Source organism: Neolamprologus multifasciatus, chromosome 14, assembly GCF_963576455.1.
Source record: "Neolamprologus multifasciatus chromosome 14, fNeoMul1.2, whole genome shotgun sequence".
Classification (NCBI taxonomy): Eukaryota; Metazoa; Chordata; class Actinopteri; order Cichliformes; family Cichlidae; genus Neolamprologus; species Neolamprologus multifasciatus.
In genome coordinates this window covers 807,798-823,266 of record NC_140452.1, presented here as the reverse complement: position 1 = coordinate 823,266, position 15,469 = coordinate 807,798, and the positions used below count along the sequence as shown (strand labels likewise).

At 49.6% G+C, this 15,469-nt stretch overlaps 2 protein-coding genes and 1 long non-coding RNA gene across 6 annotated transcripts in view; 1 reads left to right on the top strand and 2 right to left on the bottom strand.

The window, feature by feature from the left end:
* Nucleotides 1-306: 306 nt before the first annotated feature.
* Nucleotides 307-8,941, bottom strand: rnpepl1 (arginyl aminopeptidase like 1). The gene is made up of 12 exons (XM_085131596.1): nt 8,371-8,941; nt 6,887-7,412; nt 6,662-6,802; nt 6,413-6,564; nt 6,024-6,140; nt 5,725-5,960; nt 5,452-5,565; nt 5,243-5,355; nt 3,402-3,510; nt 3,086-3,313; nt 1,479-1,621; nt 307-1,369 (listed from the first exon to the last, which is right to left on the bottom strand). Exons 2-12 carry the CDS (start codon nt 7,367-7,369, stop codon nt 1,073-1,075), a joined length of 2,133 nt encoding a protein of 710 aa, XP_084987722.1. The 5' UTR covers nt 7,370-7,412; nt 8,371-8,941; the 3' UTR covers nt 307-1,072.
* A 1,269-nt stretch (nt 8,942-10,210) lies between these two features.
* Nucleotides 10,211-14,900, top strand: LOC146502834 (uncharacterized). The gene is made up of 2 exons (XR_014868854.1): nt 10,211-11,412; nt 11,570-14,900. It is a non-coding gene; the product is annotated as an uncharacterized LOC146502834 (long non-coding RNA).
* Nucleotides 14,901-15,387: 487 nt separating this feature from the next.
* abcc5 (ATP-binding cassette, sub-family C (CFTR/MRP), member 5) overlaps nt 15,388-15,469 on the bottom strand; it is a 20,358-nt gene continuing 20,276 nt past the window's right edge. For all 4 annotated transcript variants that reach the window (XM_085131586.1, XM_085131584.1, XM_085131585.1 and 1 more), the window contains one exon: nt 15,388-15,469. This exon is cut by the window's right edge and continues 823 nt beyond it. The gene's annotated coding sequence lies outside the window, so the exon portion shown is untranslated.

Below are 15,469 nucleotides of genomic sequence, written 5' to 3'. Positions count from 1 at the left end.
AGAATCCAACTCCTGAACGATCGTTTCCTGCTTCCGCTGCTCGGACGAGATCAAACGAACCGCTGAATCATCCTGTAACGGACCGCTCCTCCAGCTTTTATTGTGAACGGAAGGCCTCAGAGCTTCCGGCACTTATGCCCCTTCAAGCTAACGCCTAACACGTCCGACTTTTCCGGCCTGATCTGAGAGAGAAGCACCCATAGAGACAATCATTTTATTGTAAATCAAACACGTGATCAAACAGGAAACAGTTTCAGTTATTGACACGCTAATTCATGAATATAAATAAAAGATGCATTCATTCGGTTTCTTCATGGATTCTGATTGGATATCGTGTTTATTAAAGGGTCAGCAGTTCATAAAAACAAACGTCCATAAAACAGTAAAAACAAACAGGCAACACGAGCTCGTTTAGTCAGAGGTCAGGTAAACATGAGGTTTCAACCGTTATCTTCAACATTCAGAGAGCGAGGAGGCGTTCAGTGTCGGTGGGACGTCTCAGAGCCCAGACAGACAGAAGGCTGCGTGTTCCCAGCTGCACGAAGGCAGCGTTAAGGTGATCTGCTGGTGTTCTGAGGTCCTTCAGGTGAGTCCACACAAGCGGAGGTAGAGTTTAAACACTGTCACAGAGGCTCCGCCCACACAGTGACGGGGCAGAGATTTCAACAAGGCAAAGGCACTCACGGCGAAACCAACCAGCAGTGAGCGCACGGGCAGAGAACGAGCGTAAGGCTGAAATGTTTTTCTCACTGAATCATCAGCAAGCATGGCGTCTCCGTCCCTGCCCGGTCAACTCCGCCCACACAGCCTAGTCGCTGAGCGAGTTAGCACGAACGCAACCTGATTACGCGACGCCGCTCTGGCGGCGCGTTTCTGCCAGAAGCTGAGAAGAAGAACGACCTGACCTCTGCTCTGTCGTCAGTCGCATAAAAACACTCTAGGGTCCAACCAGGGCCCTCCTCGGGGACACAGGCCAAGCTTTCAAGCAGTGACCTTTGACCCACATCAAACCTTTTAAAACATCTGGAGTGAGGCTTCCTGTTGATTGTTTCTACTTCCTGTAGTCCGGGCATCACGCCGAGACGTTGACATCACGCAGAGCAATGGTGGCAGTTGTCCCGGCGGCTCCGCCAGGGGAGGAAGTCGCCACGGCAGCAGTCGGCTCCTGCGGGGGGGTGGAGCCGGAGGAGGGAGGCAGAGCGGAGCCATTCTGATTGGTCGAGCTGGTCTGGAACAGGATTTGCTGCAGCGTGCGTCTGAGGTTCGGGTGCAGCCGCCGCTGTGTCTGGTAGAAGATCTCCACGGCAACACACTTCATCACCCCAGCAACCAGGTCCTCATACAGCGGCACCGTGTACATTCTGGACGTCTGCGGAGAGGGAGGGGCAACCATGTGACAGAGTAGCTGAGCGACCCCCTTAAAAATACGTCTGTTCTGATTGGCTGAACATCGCAGCAGGCAGGTGGGCGGAACTTACGTGTTTGTGCAGGAAGGCTCGCACTCGCGGCAGGTCGGGGTAGAAGCTGTTCCTCACCACCATCTGCAGCCAGCGGATCTGCACCTCGGCGTTCAGCCCGTCGAACAGCGACGAGTACGAGTCCGACAGGCTCGCCATCACACCTGCGCAGTGACATCATCATTCATCACTGAACACCTGTCACATCACTTCCTGTGTTCTGCGCGGCGAGGAACATCAAGGCCGTTTCTCAGTATCTGTACTTGTGTGTACGTGTGTGTACTTGTGTGCACGTGTGTGTACTTGTGTGCACGTGTGTGTACTCGTGTGTACTCGTGTGTACGTGTGTGTACTTGTGTGCACGTGTGTGCACGTGTGTGTACTCGTGTGTACGTGTGTGTACTTGTGTGCACGTGTGTGTACTTGTGTGCACGTGTGTGTACTCGTGTGTACTCGTGTGTACTCGTGTGTACTTGTGTGCACGTGTGTGCACGTGTGTGCACTTGTGTGTACTTGTGTGCACGTGTGTGTACTTGTGTGCACGTGTGTGTACGTGTGTGTACGTGTGTGTACGTGTGTGTACTTGTGTGCACGTGTGTGCACGTGTGTGCACGTGTGTGCACTTGTGTGTACGTGTGTGTACGTGTGTGTACGTGTGTGTACTTGTGTGCACGTGTGTGCACGTGTGTGCACTTGTGTGTACGTGTGTGCACTTGTGTGTACTTGTGTGTACTTGTGTGCACGTGTGTGTACTTGTGTGTACGTGTGTGTACTTGTGTGTACTTGTGTGTACGTGTGTGTACTTGTGTGCACTTGTGTGCACGTGTGTGTACTTGTGTGTACGTGTGTGTACGTGTGTGTACGTGTGTGCACTTGTGTGTACTTGTGTGTACTTGTGTGCACGTGTGTGTACTTGTGTGTACTTGTGTGCACGTGTGTGTACGTGTGTGTACTTGTGTGTACTTGTGTGTACGTGTGTGTACTTGTGTGCACGTGTGTGTACTTGTGTGTACTTGTGTGCACGTGTGTGTACTTGTGTGTACTTGTGTGTACTTGTGTGTACTGTTCCCGTTAAAGTAACAAATCGAACATTAAAATATTTAAATTCAGGAGGAAGCCGTTTCACCGGGAGCAGAAACGGCGAGCTGATGCGTGGAGATCCTGACCGCTGCTCCAACAATGATCTGATGTCTGTCCTGAGTGTTGATGGGGAGACATGGCGCCCGTCATGTAGTGATTGTGCTTCACTGAAACAGATGATCTGATACTTTCTGAAATATCTTTTTCCTGAAGTAAATCTGCTGCATCATGTGTAACAGTTAAATCAAGAGGGGGTGGAGCTGTGATGTCATCACGCACACTGCCGTTCCAATAGCAGAACGATCGCGCTGCGTTCTCTGGAAGTCCGAACTCCCGTGTGAACTAGCGAGGACGTCAGTGCAGACATGTGTACTCGAGTACTGAGAAACGTCCTCGTCACCGACCATTTGCAGCAAACAGGAAGTCACATGATCCCTTTCATCAGTACTCGTATGTTTCATGCTGCGGAGTACAAATACTCGAGTACTTTGCACTTGAGCAGATTATTGCTCTGAATGATGTGTTGCAGTGTTTCTATGGCGACTTACTGTGCGGCAGCGGCGAGTGGTCCAGCATGCGGTCCAGGAAAAGGACGATCTGAAAGGTGCTCCAGGTCGAGAGGTCAAAGGTCGCGAGCGCCTCTAGGTCAGGGGGGTCAGCGTTCCTCCACAGGTCGCACAGATCCTGGACGGGCCCGATAAGAGCGCCGCCCGCTGACAGGTCTGGCTCGTAGAGAGGCGGGCCGCAGCCGCTCAGCCAACGCTCAAACTCTAGACCTGAGGGCGAGCATACACACAGGAAGTGATGTCACAGAGAAGAGTAGGAGGCTGCTGACACACAGGTGAGCTGAAAGCGTCTCCCGACCTTCTCTCTTAGCGACGGCGGCATCCTTCAGCTCCGGGAAGTAAGACAGGAAGTAGTCTATGAGGTCCTGAGCCACCACGCTCTTAAACTTAAACTCTGAGATGTAATCCTGTGACACACACACACACACACAGTGACACACACACGATGCAAATGCTGGTCACATGACTCTGAGCTCATGTAAAACATCCTGATGAAATGTAAATCTATGGAAACGTGGAGCAGAAGTTTGTGGACACTGTGACTGTGAAAGCGGCTCAGCTGCTGTCCACAAACAAACTGTCACTGCTCGAACACACGTGACACATGTATGACTGCAGTGTGTGTGTGTGTGTGTGTGTCACTGTGTGTCACTGTATGTGTGTGTGTGTGTGTGTGTCACTGTATGTGTGTGTGTGTCACTGTGTGACTATGAGTGTGTCTGTTAGGGGTGGGGAAAAATGGATACTGTGTAGCATGGTGATATTTTGTTTGCTAATAATGTATGGATACAGGGACAGCAGAAATCGATACTTTGTTACAAAAAGGTTTTTGTGCTCTGACTTCAGAGCATGTTGATCCTTTTTCTGAGCAAGAATCCTGACATTCCTTCACTGTCCAAATGTGTTTAATAAACATGACAGTTTACTTATTTTAATTTAAGACATGTTTTGTTTTAATCAAGTTTAAAACTTTTTTATTTAATGTAAAATTATATTTTGTTTTAATTTACTTTCAAATTCTTCAGTTGCTGAAGGGGCTGCATAGTTTTCATAAACTGCATAGTTCAGAATAGCTATAATTGTACCAGATGGTTGATTCAGTTAAGTTGGACTAGACTGTAATACAAACCGTTCAGTTTGTCAACAATCAAACTGAAATGAGAGAAAGACTGAGTGTGAGACTTTGATATTAGAGAAAATGATGATTGATAAAGTTTACCTTTATGTACAGAATCTGAATATCGCAAAATATTTTAAAAAATTGCAATAATATCGTATCGTGGGATGTATGGTGATTCCCACCTCTAGTGTGTGTGTGTGTGTCTGTGTGTCACTGTGTGCGTCTGCGTGTGTGTGTGTGTGTGTGTGTGTGCGTCTGTGTGCGTGTGTGTCTGCGTGTGTGTGCGTGTGTGTCTGCGTGTGTGTGTGTGTGTCTGCGTGTGTGTCACTGTGTGTGTGTGTGTGTGTGTCTGCGTGTGTGTGTGTGTCTGCGTGTGTGTGTCTGCGTGTGTGTGTGTGTGTGTCTGCGCGTGTGTGTGTGTGTGTGTGTGTCTGCGTGTGTGTGTGTGTGTGTGTGTCTGCGTGTGTGTGTGTCTGCGTGTGTGTGTGTGTGTGTGTGTGTGTCTGCGTGTGTGTGTGTGTGTGTGTCTGTGTGTGTGTGTCTGCGTGTGTGTGTGTGTGTCTGTGTGTGTGTGTCTGCGTGTCTGTGTGTGTGTGTCTGCGTGTGTGTGTGTGTGTGTCTGCGTGTCTGCGTGTGTGTGTCTGCGTGTCTGCGTGTGTGTGTGTGTGTGTCTGCGTGTGTGTGTGTGTGTGTCTGCGTGTGTGTGTGTGTGTGTGTGTCTGCGTGTGTGTGTGTCTGCGTGTGTGTGTGTGTGTGTGTGTCTGCGTGTGTGTGTGTCTGCGTGTGTGTGTGTGTGTGTGTGTGTGTCTGCGTGTGTGTGTGTGTGTGTGTCTGTGTGTGTGTGTCTGCGTGTGTGTGTGTGTGTCTGTGTGTGTGTCTGCGTGTCTGTGTGTGTGTGTCTGCGTGTGTGTGTGTGTGTGTGTCTGCGTGTCTGTGTGTGTGTCTGTGTGTGTGTGTGTGTCTGTGTGTGTGTCTGTGTCTGTGTGTCTGTGTGTGTGTCTGTGTGTGTGTGTGCTGACCCTGAGGAAACAGTCGAAGCGTCTCACGTCTCCGCTGACCTCTGACAGATACGACACGAAGCAGAATCCTTTCTCGTAGGTGAACAGGTTCATCAGCGTGCTCGGGTTCACACCTGCAACAGGTCACAGTGATGTCATCTCACCTGTGCGGGTGGACACCACACCTCCATCTGTGTGTGTGTGTGTGTGTGTGTGGGTGGGGGGGTCACCTGACTCAAACTTGACCTGCAGCCTGCTCACGGGGTTGCTGTCTCCAAGGAGACGCAGCTGTCTGTGGAGGGCGTCCAATCGCACAACAGTCTCCAGGCAGGTGAACGGCTCACCTGAGGGCGACAGGTGACCCGAGGTGACCGACAGTATGAGGACTGAGGCTGAAGTTAAAGATCAATCAGCTGTTCGTGGCTTCAGCTTCAAACACGTAAAAACTGGAAACGTTTTAAAATCTCGCCAACAAAAACGTGAAACGGTGAACGCGGCGTTACCGTAGGCCTCCGTGGTGATCCTTCGCTGGGCGTACGTCGCCAGGCCTTCGCTCAGCCACATCTCCTCCCAGGTGGCGTTGGTGACGGCGTTGCCGAACCAGCCGTGGGCGATCTCGTGGATGACGTCGATCAGCAGGAACTCGCTGCTCTCCAGGATGGAGGCGATGATGAACGTGAGGCAGGGGTTCTCCATGGCGACGATGGGGAAGGAGGGAGGGAGGAAGACGATGTCGCACCTGAGGACGAGCCGCGTCAGCGCCGCCGAGGACGTTTTAAAGAACGTTTGGTTAGAAACTCACCTGCCCCACAGGTAAGGTCCAAACAGGTCCTCGGCGACGCCCAGCCAGCGCTCCACGCTGCCCCCTAGCTTCTTCACCGCGCAGGACAACAGGCAAGGCTCCGCCCACACACGACTCCTGAAAGAAGAAGAATTTTAATAACTCGAGCTCGGCTGCAGGCTTTAGACCAATCAGCTGATCTCAACGACTAAATGAAAACATTCCCCAGACGCCTGGTGATGAGCTCGTCGTGTGACCCAGGTGTGCTGACCCGGGGTGACCCCTGCAGGACGCCTGGAGTGCCCCCCCCCCGATGTTTGTTTACCTTTTATCCAAACAAACTGTAACATGTTTCAAACTCGTCGGCAAATCAAAATATTTTAAAAAAACGTTATTTGACGCGGCGCGACCTCGGCCCGACGTCTACGTGCTGCAGCTCGCCGGCCACCAGCGCCACCAGGTAGGAGGGTACAGGAAACTCCATGGAGAACTGGAAGACGCGGTCCTGTTTGGAGTACGAACTCCGAGACGCACTCATGAGGACCGTCACGCCGTCCGGGACCTGCCGAGGAGGACGAGCAGAAACAGCGTGAGCGCGGGTGTTAAAGGAAACGCCTTCTGGCACCGCTCTGATGTTACCTGGGCTGCGTGTGACTCACCCGGACCGTGGCGGTGTACGTGCTCTTGACGGCGGGCGTGTCGAAGCAGGGGAAGAAGGAGCGGTTACACACCGAGTGACCCTGAGTGAAGACCAGAGGACGAAGCTGACCGCAGGTGAGCTCCGAGTCCAGCCACCAGATCTGCAGACACACACACACACACGGGTCACGCCGTGGTCACCTTCAGCGTGTTCACGCTGTACAGACGCCGCGTCGTCTCCTTACCGCCGGCCCGTCCGTGGTGGTGTAGCGGACCGTGATCTGGACCGCCCGGCCTGGCTTCGCCGCCGCGGTCGGCAGGCTGATGCTGAGCGACGAGCCGTAGTCGGTGAACGGGTCCACGCGGTACGTGAGGGACACGGGCTCCTGCTGCCCGGCGCCCGGCACCTTACAGTCTATGGAGTGGATCAATAAAGAAGGGTGGGAGTCCAGGATGAGGGAGCAGACCCCCGGCTGCACCGGGACCAGGTCCAGAACCAGCCAGCCGCTCATCTCCTTCACCGCAAAGTTCAGCCGCAGGTCCAGGTGGAAGTGACGCAGCTGGAAGCTCCTGAAGTTCGACGCGGACGCCACGTCCACCAGGGGGCAGCGTTCCAGACCCAGGCCCGCAGAGGGCCGGGCCAAGTCCCCGGAGCACCGGCCCCCGGAGTCCGGCAGGGATTTACGGCAGCAGCACAGCGAGGTGGGCGCCTGGTGGAGCTCTGCCATGGTGAGCTAAGGCTGGGACCAAACCTGCTTAGACCGGAACCAACTGCATGAGACACGAACAAGAACACACCTGTGAGGGTCAGAAACAGAAACCCCCCAGGCCCGCCTCAACGCCCAACACCCAGCACTGATGCCAACAGGACCCCAGTTTAGCACAGAACCCCCAAAACTACCTTTAACTCAGTTTTAGTCCAATTAAAAAGCACAGGATCCAATCCTGACCACAGTAAACTGACACCCACCAGTGAACCCAGTACACAACTCAGGTACTAACCCAGTTTCACTCAGGACTCGATGCGTAGCCCAGTTTAGCCCAAATAAGTAACTTTAACACAACAAGAGGCTCTGCGTCAAAACTCCATTCAAAACCTCGTTAAAGAAACGTCTAATTTTACGCCTAACAGGACATTAAGCCCCCGGTGAAAACTCCTCCTGTGTGTCCCTGGATCCTCGATAAACCCAGAAGTTTGTATTTTTAAATCATTTTAACATTTTATAAACAGTTTAGGGCCAAATGAAAACTTTTAATCCACATCTAAACCCAGCTTCACTGGCCAGCCCCGCTCCACCCCATTCAAAACCTCAATAACACAATATTGAATTTAACAGTCAGTCCGCTGAAGACTGGAAATAAAGCAGAATAAAGGCTTCGCTGAGCGTCGCTGACCTTCTGCCTGCTTCTCTTAGATTTAAGGAACTATTTGACGAGTCAACTTTAGCTCTTTGTCCATTTAAACAACATTTAATCAAACTTAGCAAACACTGACAGGCACTGTTTAACAGCCCTACTTGTTAAACCGGAGTTAAACTTCATATAAACAACAAGTTCAATTAAGTCAGAGACCCGAAAGAGCTCCGACAGCCGGGAGACTCTCGAAGCCCAGTTTAAAGCGCAGTTTTAGGGACTCGGAGGAGTTACAGTGGCGGCTAGCAGCGCTGGAAGTTAGCAGCTTTAGCTCGAAGTGAGTGAAAACACCTTAAGGTCAGCGCGTTGAACTGACCTGGTTAGCAGAGCCGGCTAATCAGCGCATTAGCACGGCGCACTGTTGCGGCTTCACGGGGACACGTTTAAGTAAAATCCATCGGGACCGCACGGCGGAAGAACCAGGCGGACACCGGCTCCCCGGGAGAGCTCAGCCCGGCTCCCCGCCCGCAGTCCCGGACACCGAACCCGCGTCCTCCCGGAGGCTCGACGGAGGCTGGAGGTGAGCTGTGAGTCCGAGACCGAGTGGCCACACACGGACACAAAGAGGCAGAGGACACCGGCGGAGACCCGGGGGGCAGTCGAGGCTCCGCTCCGGACTAAACAGGAAGTAACAACAGCGGGAAAAAAGTTTATGCAGGCCGATGAGTGGCGCTGTGGAGGCGGGTACACGGAGCGAGAGGGCGGCTCCGTCCAGTTACCTGTTCATCCACCCATCACCGTCTATGGATCCGCTCCACGATGCTCCATGTGACACACAATCAACACAGGACTGCATAACGTGCAAAGTGTGCAAAAACTGCGACAAACAAAACAAAAACAGTGCAAAAGAAAAGTGCAACAATGACAGTGGGTTGTGCAAAAGGTAACTTGATGTATTAAGGTGTTTGTGTGTGTGTGTGTGTGTGTGTGTGTGCGTGCGTGCGTGCGTGCGTGTGTGTGTGTGCGTGCGTGCGTGCGTGTGTGTGTGTGTGTGTGTGTGTGCGTGCGTGCGTGCGTGTGTGTGTGTGTGTGCGTGCGTGCGTGCGTTCGTGCGTGTGTGTGTGTGTGTGTGTGTTCAGGAGTCTGGGGGAAGAACCTGTTCCTCAGTCTGGCAGTGAGGGCCCGGATGCTCCGGTACCTCTTTCCGCGGATGCAGCAGGTGTGACAGGTGTCTGATGGAGGGAAGAGCGGCTCCTCTCAGCTGCTCTCACTAACAGTTGTAGGGTACTGTGATCAGCAGTTACCATCCAGACAGTGATGCAGCTGCTCAGGACGCTCTCGATAGTCTCTCTGTAGACGGTGGTGAGATGGAGGGAGATGGGCTTTCCTCAGCTTCCACTGGAAGTAGAGACGCTGCTGGGTCTTCTTAGTTATGGAGCTGGTGTTAACCAGGAGAGGTTCTCCACCAGGTGGACACCAAGGAATCTGGTGCTCTTGACGACCTCCACAGAGGATCCATCGATTCAGCCATTCATCCACCCATCAACGTACCAGTCTACTCACCCATTTACCCAGCCATCACATCAGCTCGTGGTTTTCTGGAGGGTTCTGTGCACACTGAGGAGCATGGAAACAGTGAAGCTCCCACACACAGAGCAGCACCTCCACCCTGTGGAAGGCAGACTCAGGAGTCTTCGCCACCACGACGTCCCAGCGTCCTTCAGACCCAGCCACACATGCAGCTGTGCAGCAAGGACAGCTCAGAGCTGTTCACACCAAACAGCCACCTCAACAGGACTCAGCTGTTCATCTGCATCTAAAGGTCAAAGGTCAGTCTTTGAGGACGCCAGTGTCCACATGTTGACCTGGAAGACAGACGGTTTGAACGAGGAGTGAAAGAAGCATCTACGGCTGTGTCCCAATCCAGTGACCGATTACGTCACAGCGACGCGACGAAGGGTGTCCCAATTCGAAGTGTACTCCAGATGCAGTCAACAAATGTGCCGTTCATTCCCCAAATCTGAAGTGTGGTCCGGTGTACACTTCGTGGGCCCATATATCCCACAATTCATAGCGCGGTGGTGGGTGTGGATAATTTGTTCGGAAAAAAACGATGGATGGCTGAAGCAGAGCGGCCGAAGAGTGAACTGTCAAAAGTAAGTACTGAATATGACGTCACTTATTTATGTGCAAATGTTTAATAATGAAGGACATTAAAACATGACTGTTGGCCACATGTCAGCAAAGTCATGTGACATTAGTGATGTTTGTACTAACTTTGTTTTAAAGCCTTTACTTTAAAATATTCGCCGTTCAACAGTCGACCTTAATCTGACAGAGAATGTGATGATTTTATGGATAATTAAAGTCAGTCATATATCCACAAACACAACAAGCTGAAAGTCAGTGATGCTGCTCGGTTTGCAGTCCTGAATATCACGGCACAAGCAGGATTCACTGCACTGTTAATGTTAGCTCTGTTATATTGCTGCCTCTGTTCGGTGGTGTCGAGCCAAACGGACTTTAACGTGTGTTTGAACGAGCTGATGGTTCACTCGTTAAGCTGAAAGAAAGATGCTTTAATCACAGCAGTCACACATGTGTCCACTGTAACATCTGGAACTCTTCTTGTTTCGTAATAACACAAACACTGAAACCTCCTGTTTGTAGCAGTGTGTACACCTGAGACTGTCACCTGTCTGTCTGTCCTGAATCAGTCTTATTAGGTAATGTTCAAATAATGTTATCATCCAGTGTTTGCAGTGTGGGAGAAAGTACTCAGGGCCTTCAAGTTACACACTATGAAAGGCAGCAACAAGTTTAATGTTCAGAAACATAAAGTATGTATCAGCAGCAGAATGGAGCTAAAAATAAATGTTTGTTTCAGTTCTATGAAGCTTTGAGTATTTTGGATCAGTAGCACTGCTGTGTTTGTTGCATCATATCGCTGTAATTGTTTATATGCTTTATATATTCTGAGCTAAGTTGATCTATAGTGTTACATCATATAAGGATGTTATGTGTTTGTAGACTTTCTGCCCAGTTTGACCCATACTCGCCCGTACAGCATGCGGTCGCTGGTTTGGGACACAGCCTATGTCCACTGTGAACGACCATCTTTGAATAGAGGGCGGGGCTTACCACACCAACTGTCTCCCAGGGCTTTGGAGCGTGATGTCACGGGAGGGGGCGTGACCACCGAGGCCAAACAAAGGGCTAAAGGAGCGCAAGCATCAGTAATGGTTCGTCCTTGCTGTGTTGTCAGTTGTTAGATGTTGTTAGAAGCATCACGAGGCAGCTCGTGTATCGATGTTACCAAAAGAAGGCGTCTAGCCTGGATAGCAGCTGTGAGACGAGCTGATATCCAGTTCTCTACCATCCCCAGATATCTGTTGGTGCTCCAGACATTTTCATTCAGGTCAGATCTAAATAAGTTCATATCACTCTTCATAGCCTGTTAGTTTGATTTTTAATGCGCTCTCAGGTCGTAGCAAATTAGAACAAACATCCTAATGACTGATTTTGTAGATAAACGTTATATTTATACAGTTGCTAATTGTTTTTCATTATTGCAGCAAACCAGCCGATGAAATGGATGACACAAATCGGTTCCAGCGCTACACACGGGGCACTACAAATCCCTGCTTCAAACCACATGCTACATGCTACATGCTACATGCTACATGCTACATGCTACGTGCTACGTGCCAATCAGATTACTTCTTCCATGTGAGGGTGAACATGTGCCCCAGTGTGGAAGTAAAACCAGGGAAAAATACTACGGTGGCTGGGAAGTCAAATCACATTTACAACATCAACAACAAAACATTTCCAAAAACATTTTAACAAACAGAAAGGGATTGTCTGAGATACCGGAAGTGACGCAACGATTAGGCTTACTCCATATTTGTAGTACAGAGAAGTGATGTGTAGTCAGCTAAGCGAGGGCTGTTCAGAGAAGTAGTGTTCAGGTAATGTTTGAAGAGATTTTACAAAAGAGCATGGGTGAGATAATGATGTTCAGATTTTTAAATGTCACGGGGATTTTCTTAAGAAAAGATCCACACCTTAAAACCGTCATGGTCCACACTCCAGCCCAGCAGGTGGCGATAAAGTGCCTTTAAATTAAGAATAAGCAGCAGCTAAACGCGGGATGTCAACAAACGTCGAGAAAGTAACTCCTCTCTGCGCTTCGTTATTACCCTGACGGTGCTCGCTGCACTAAAAATAGATGGAAAAGGTTTTGCCCGTTTTGCGGCGTTAGCTTCAGCCTCTTCACTCCTTTTTGTGCTTCCTGTGGACGGGACACAGACCAGGCTGAAGGATCAGACTCCCCAGGGACATCAAAACAGACAGAAAATTCTGAACAAAGTAATTTTGATATATGAATCACTTTTTGTTCTCTTCAGACAGTCTATGCTATTTCAGTTAAATGGCACGTTTATTTACCATGTTTCATGTTTGCTTAGCCTGTATTCTCATCTACGTTTAGTAATGGAGAGTGCTTATAACCCCGTTTTGATGGTAAACGTTTTTCATTCAACCAGAACAAACATGTCCGTCATACAAGCAGTTCATAGAGTAAAAGTAAAAATCCAAAGCGCGTCAGGCCTTCAGCTGGGGGTCAAAATTAAAACTCAAGCAACAGAGAAACCTGTCCAGGTAAGCCATCACAGTAACTTTATAAACGAGGATTTGGAAATTATTTTTAAAGTGATCTGGCTTTTATTATTTGTTTCTAGATCAATATAGGATTTATGGTGTCACAACAAACGGACTTAAAACCGCTAAGAAGGAAAACTGGGAGTCAAACAAGAGGTACTGGTCCGTGTGTGTGGGCTTCCAGTAAACTTCGATGTTGAGGTTGCCGTTCTCTTCAATGTGCACAGCGCAGTCCAGGAAAGGCAAACAGTCGTCCTTTGTGTCTTCCCTGGTGAACTTGATGTTTTTATCCACAGCGTTGATGTGTGCAGTGAAGGATTCCACTTCTTGTGTCTTGATTTTGACCCAGGTGTCGTCTACATATCTGTACCAGTGGCTGGGTACTCTTTATTTGAAAGAGCCAAGAGCCTTCCTTTCCACTTCCTCCATGTAAAGGTTGGCTACAATAGGTGACACGGGGGAGCACATAGCACAGCCATGTTTTTGTCTGTAATAGCCTTTGTTGTATTTGAAATATGTAGTGGTGAGGCAGAGGTCTAACAGTGTGCAGATCTGATCGGTGTGAAGTTGGTCCTGTCCTCCAAGGAGATGTCTTCTTGTAGTCGTTTTCTGACAGTCTCCACGGCCTCCGTGGTGGGTATGCAAGTGAAGAGAGAGACTACATCAAAGGACACCATGGTTTCATCTGGATCCAGGGTAAGTTTCTGGACCTTGTCAGTGAAGTCGGTGGAGTTCTTGATGTGGTGTGGGGTGTTCCCCACGAGAGGAGCAAGGATGGTAGCAAGGTGTTTTGCAATGTTATAAGTGGCTGAGTTTATGCTACTGACTATGGGTCTGAGTGGGACAGCTTCCTTGTGGATTTTAGGAAGTCCGTAAATGCAGGGTATGGCATCCCCTGGGTAAAGGCGGTGATAAGTAAGGCGGTCAATGATTCTGTCCTTTTCAAGGTCTTGAAGGCAAGCTATAACTTTCTTTTTGTAGCTGCTTGTGGGGTCTCGCTTTAAGGCTTCGTAGGCAGTTTTCACACCTTGGCTCATGTGATTAGTTAGAGGATCATCAGGGGGGCCCTTTGTCCTTTTGTTACTCCCACTAGGTTTAAATCTGGGACTCTCCGCCATTTGACCTTAGAACTGAAGAAGCTTCTCAGATGAAGGTGAAACGTCTTCAAGCAACTTAAAGAAGTCCAGACGCTTTTCTTTCCAAGCTCCTTTGGCTATGATGACCTGGATGACTGAGAACCTTCAGACATATATACGAATGTGAATCGCATCATTGGCTGGACTGTGGGATAAGGTGGCATCGTTCCCATACGGGAGCAGCCAGTCACTGACTCACACTGCAAAACAGAATCGTTAAAGTTTTAATTTTGATTTCAGTTCAGGTGAGATTTTTTTTCTGTGCGCAGAGACCGAGCCAGCTTAGAGGGAACATTGCTGTTAGCTGATGAACTACCTACGAAGCCTTAAAGCGAGACTTCACTGACAAGGTCCAGAAACTTACCCTGAACACGGATACCTTCCTGTCATTTAACATGGACATCTCAACATCCACAGTATTTCTGTGTCACACTACAAATATGTTGGTGTGGATCCAAAGTTACTGAGCAGCTGACTGGAGGAGAGTCGTGTGCTGTGACTTTTGAGATCAGTTGTCACCACTATCCCTGCAGTTGTTACTTTCCACAATAATTAGTTCACACAGTGAAACACACCTTTCAGCTGTTCGTGTGTTTTTCCTGTCTGTGACGCACACAAAGGTGGGAACGTTTTTCATGTTTGACGTTTATTGTTTCCAAAGGAATAACGAACACAGTTCAGCGGGCTGCTGAACTTGATGGATACAACCAAAGTACCGATACCAGCGTTGGTATCGATACATATTTGGATCGATCCATCCTCTCGAGCTCTCTGCCGAGCCAATCAGCACCTCTTCCTCTTCTGTGAGGTACGCTCTTCTTCCTTCATCTCTCTGGCTGTGGCACTTTTTCCTGAACTGAAAGTGTCGGCTACGCTCATGAACCCAGCTCGAGGCAGACTGCTCTGCTATTTATCGTTAACCACGCCCCCATGGTTCAGTCTCGCTCTGACTGAACCGTGAGGCAGGGCGAGTGCGACTGTGCGATGTGTTCATGAAAACCGATGACGGCCCGATCCTCTCAGAGCTTTGAGTGTTTGATGTGAGGTTTCAGTGTATTCTTGATTTCTCAGTATGTTGTTGAGTCCCATTATTTATGCGTCTGCTATATTTTGTGAGTCTCGTCTTATTTTTGTAGTCTGTATGCTTCTGTGTTACCGTCCTCTCTCCATGTTTAGTCAGTGACTTCCTGTTTTATTTTGACAATCTCGTGTCTGGCCTTAGTTTTAGACCTGTAATAGATCCTGCACTGCATGACCACGACGGGCAGGCGACGTGTCTTTAAAATGGTCAGACTGCGAGCCACAGAGAAGTAAACCAGCTGTGTCATACCTAATAAAGTGACCAGTACAGCCCTTCATTTCATCTGTGGTTTAAAAGAAGCTGATTCAGCTCCGCCCCCTTCAAGACAGTGTTCCTCTGATTGGCTGCTGCTCATAAACAGAAGGTCTGTCGTACTGCAGGTGGGTGGAGCCTCTTTGTGACAATATCCAGATCCAAGAGTAGAAAGTTGTGAGGTAAGTTTCCAGAGGAGCTTTAACTCGTTACAAACATCGAGCAGTGACCACACAACAGGAAGTAAGGAGGACAGGTGGAGTTAAAGTCAGTAGTTTATTTATAGGAACAGCTACAGAGACACGCTGACATGTGCACAGCCCGAGCTCGAGCCCCGCAGTCAG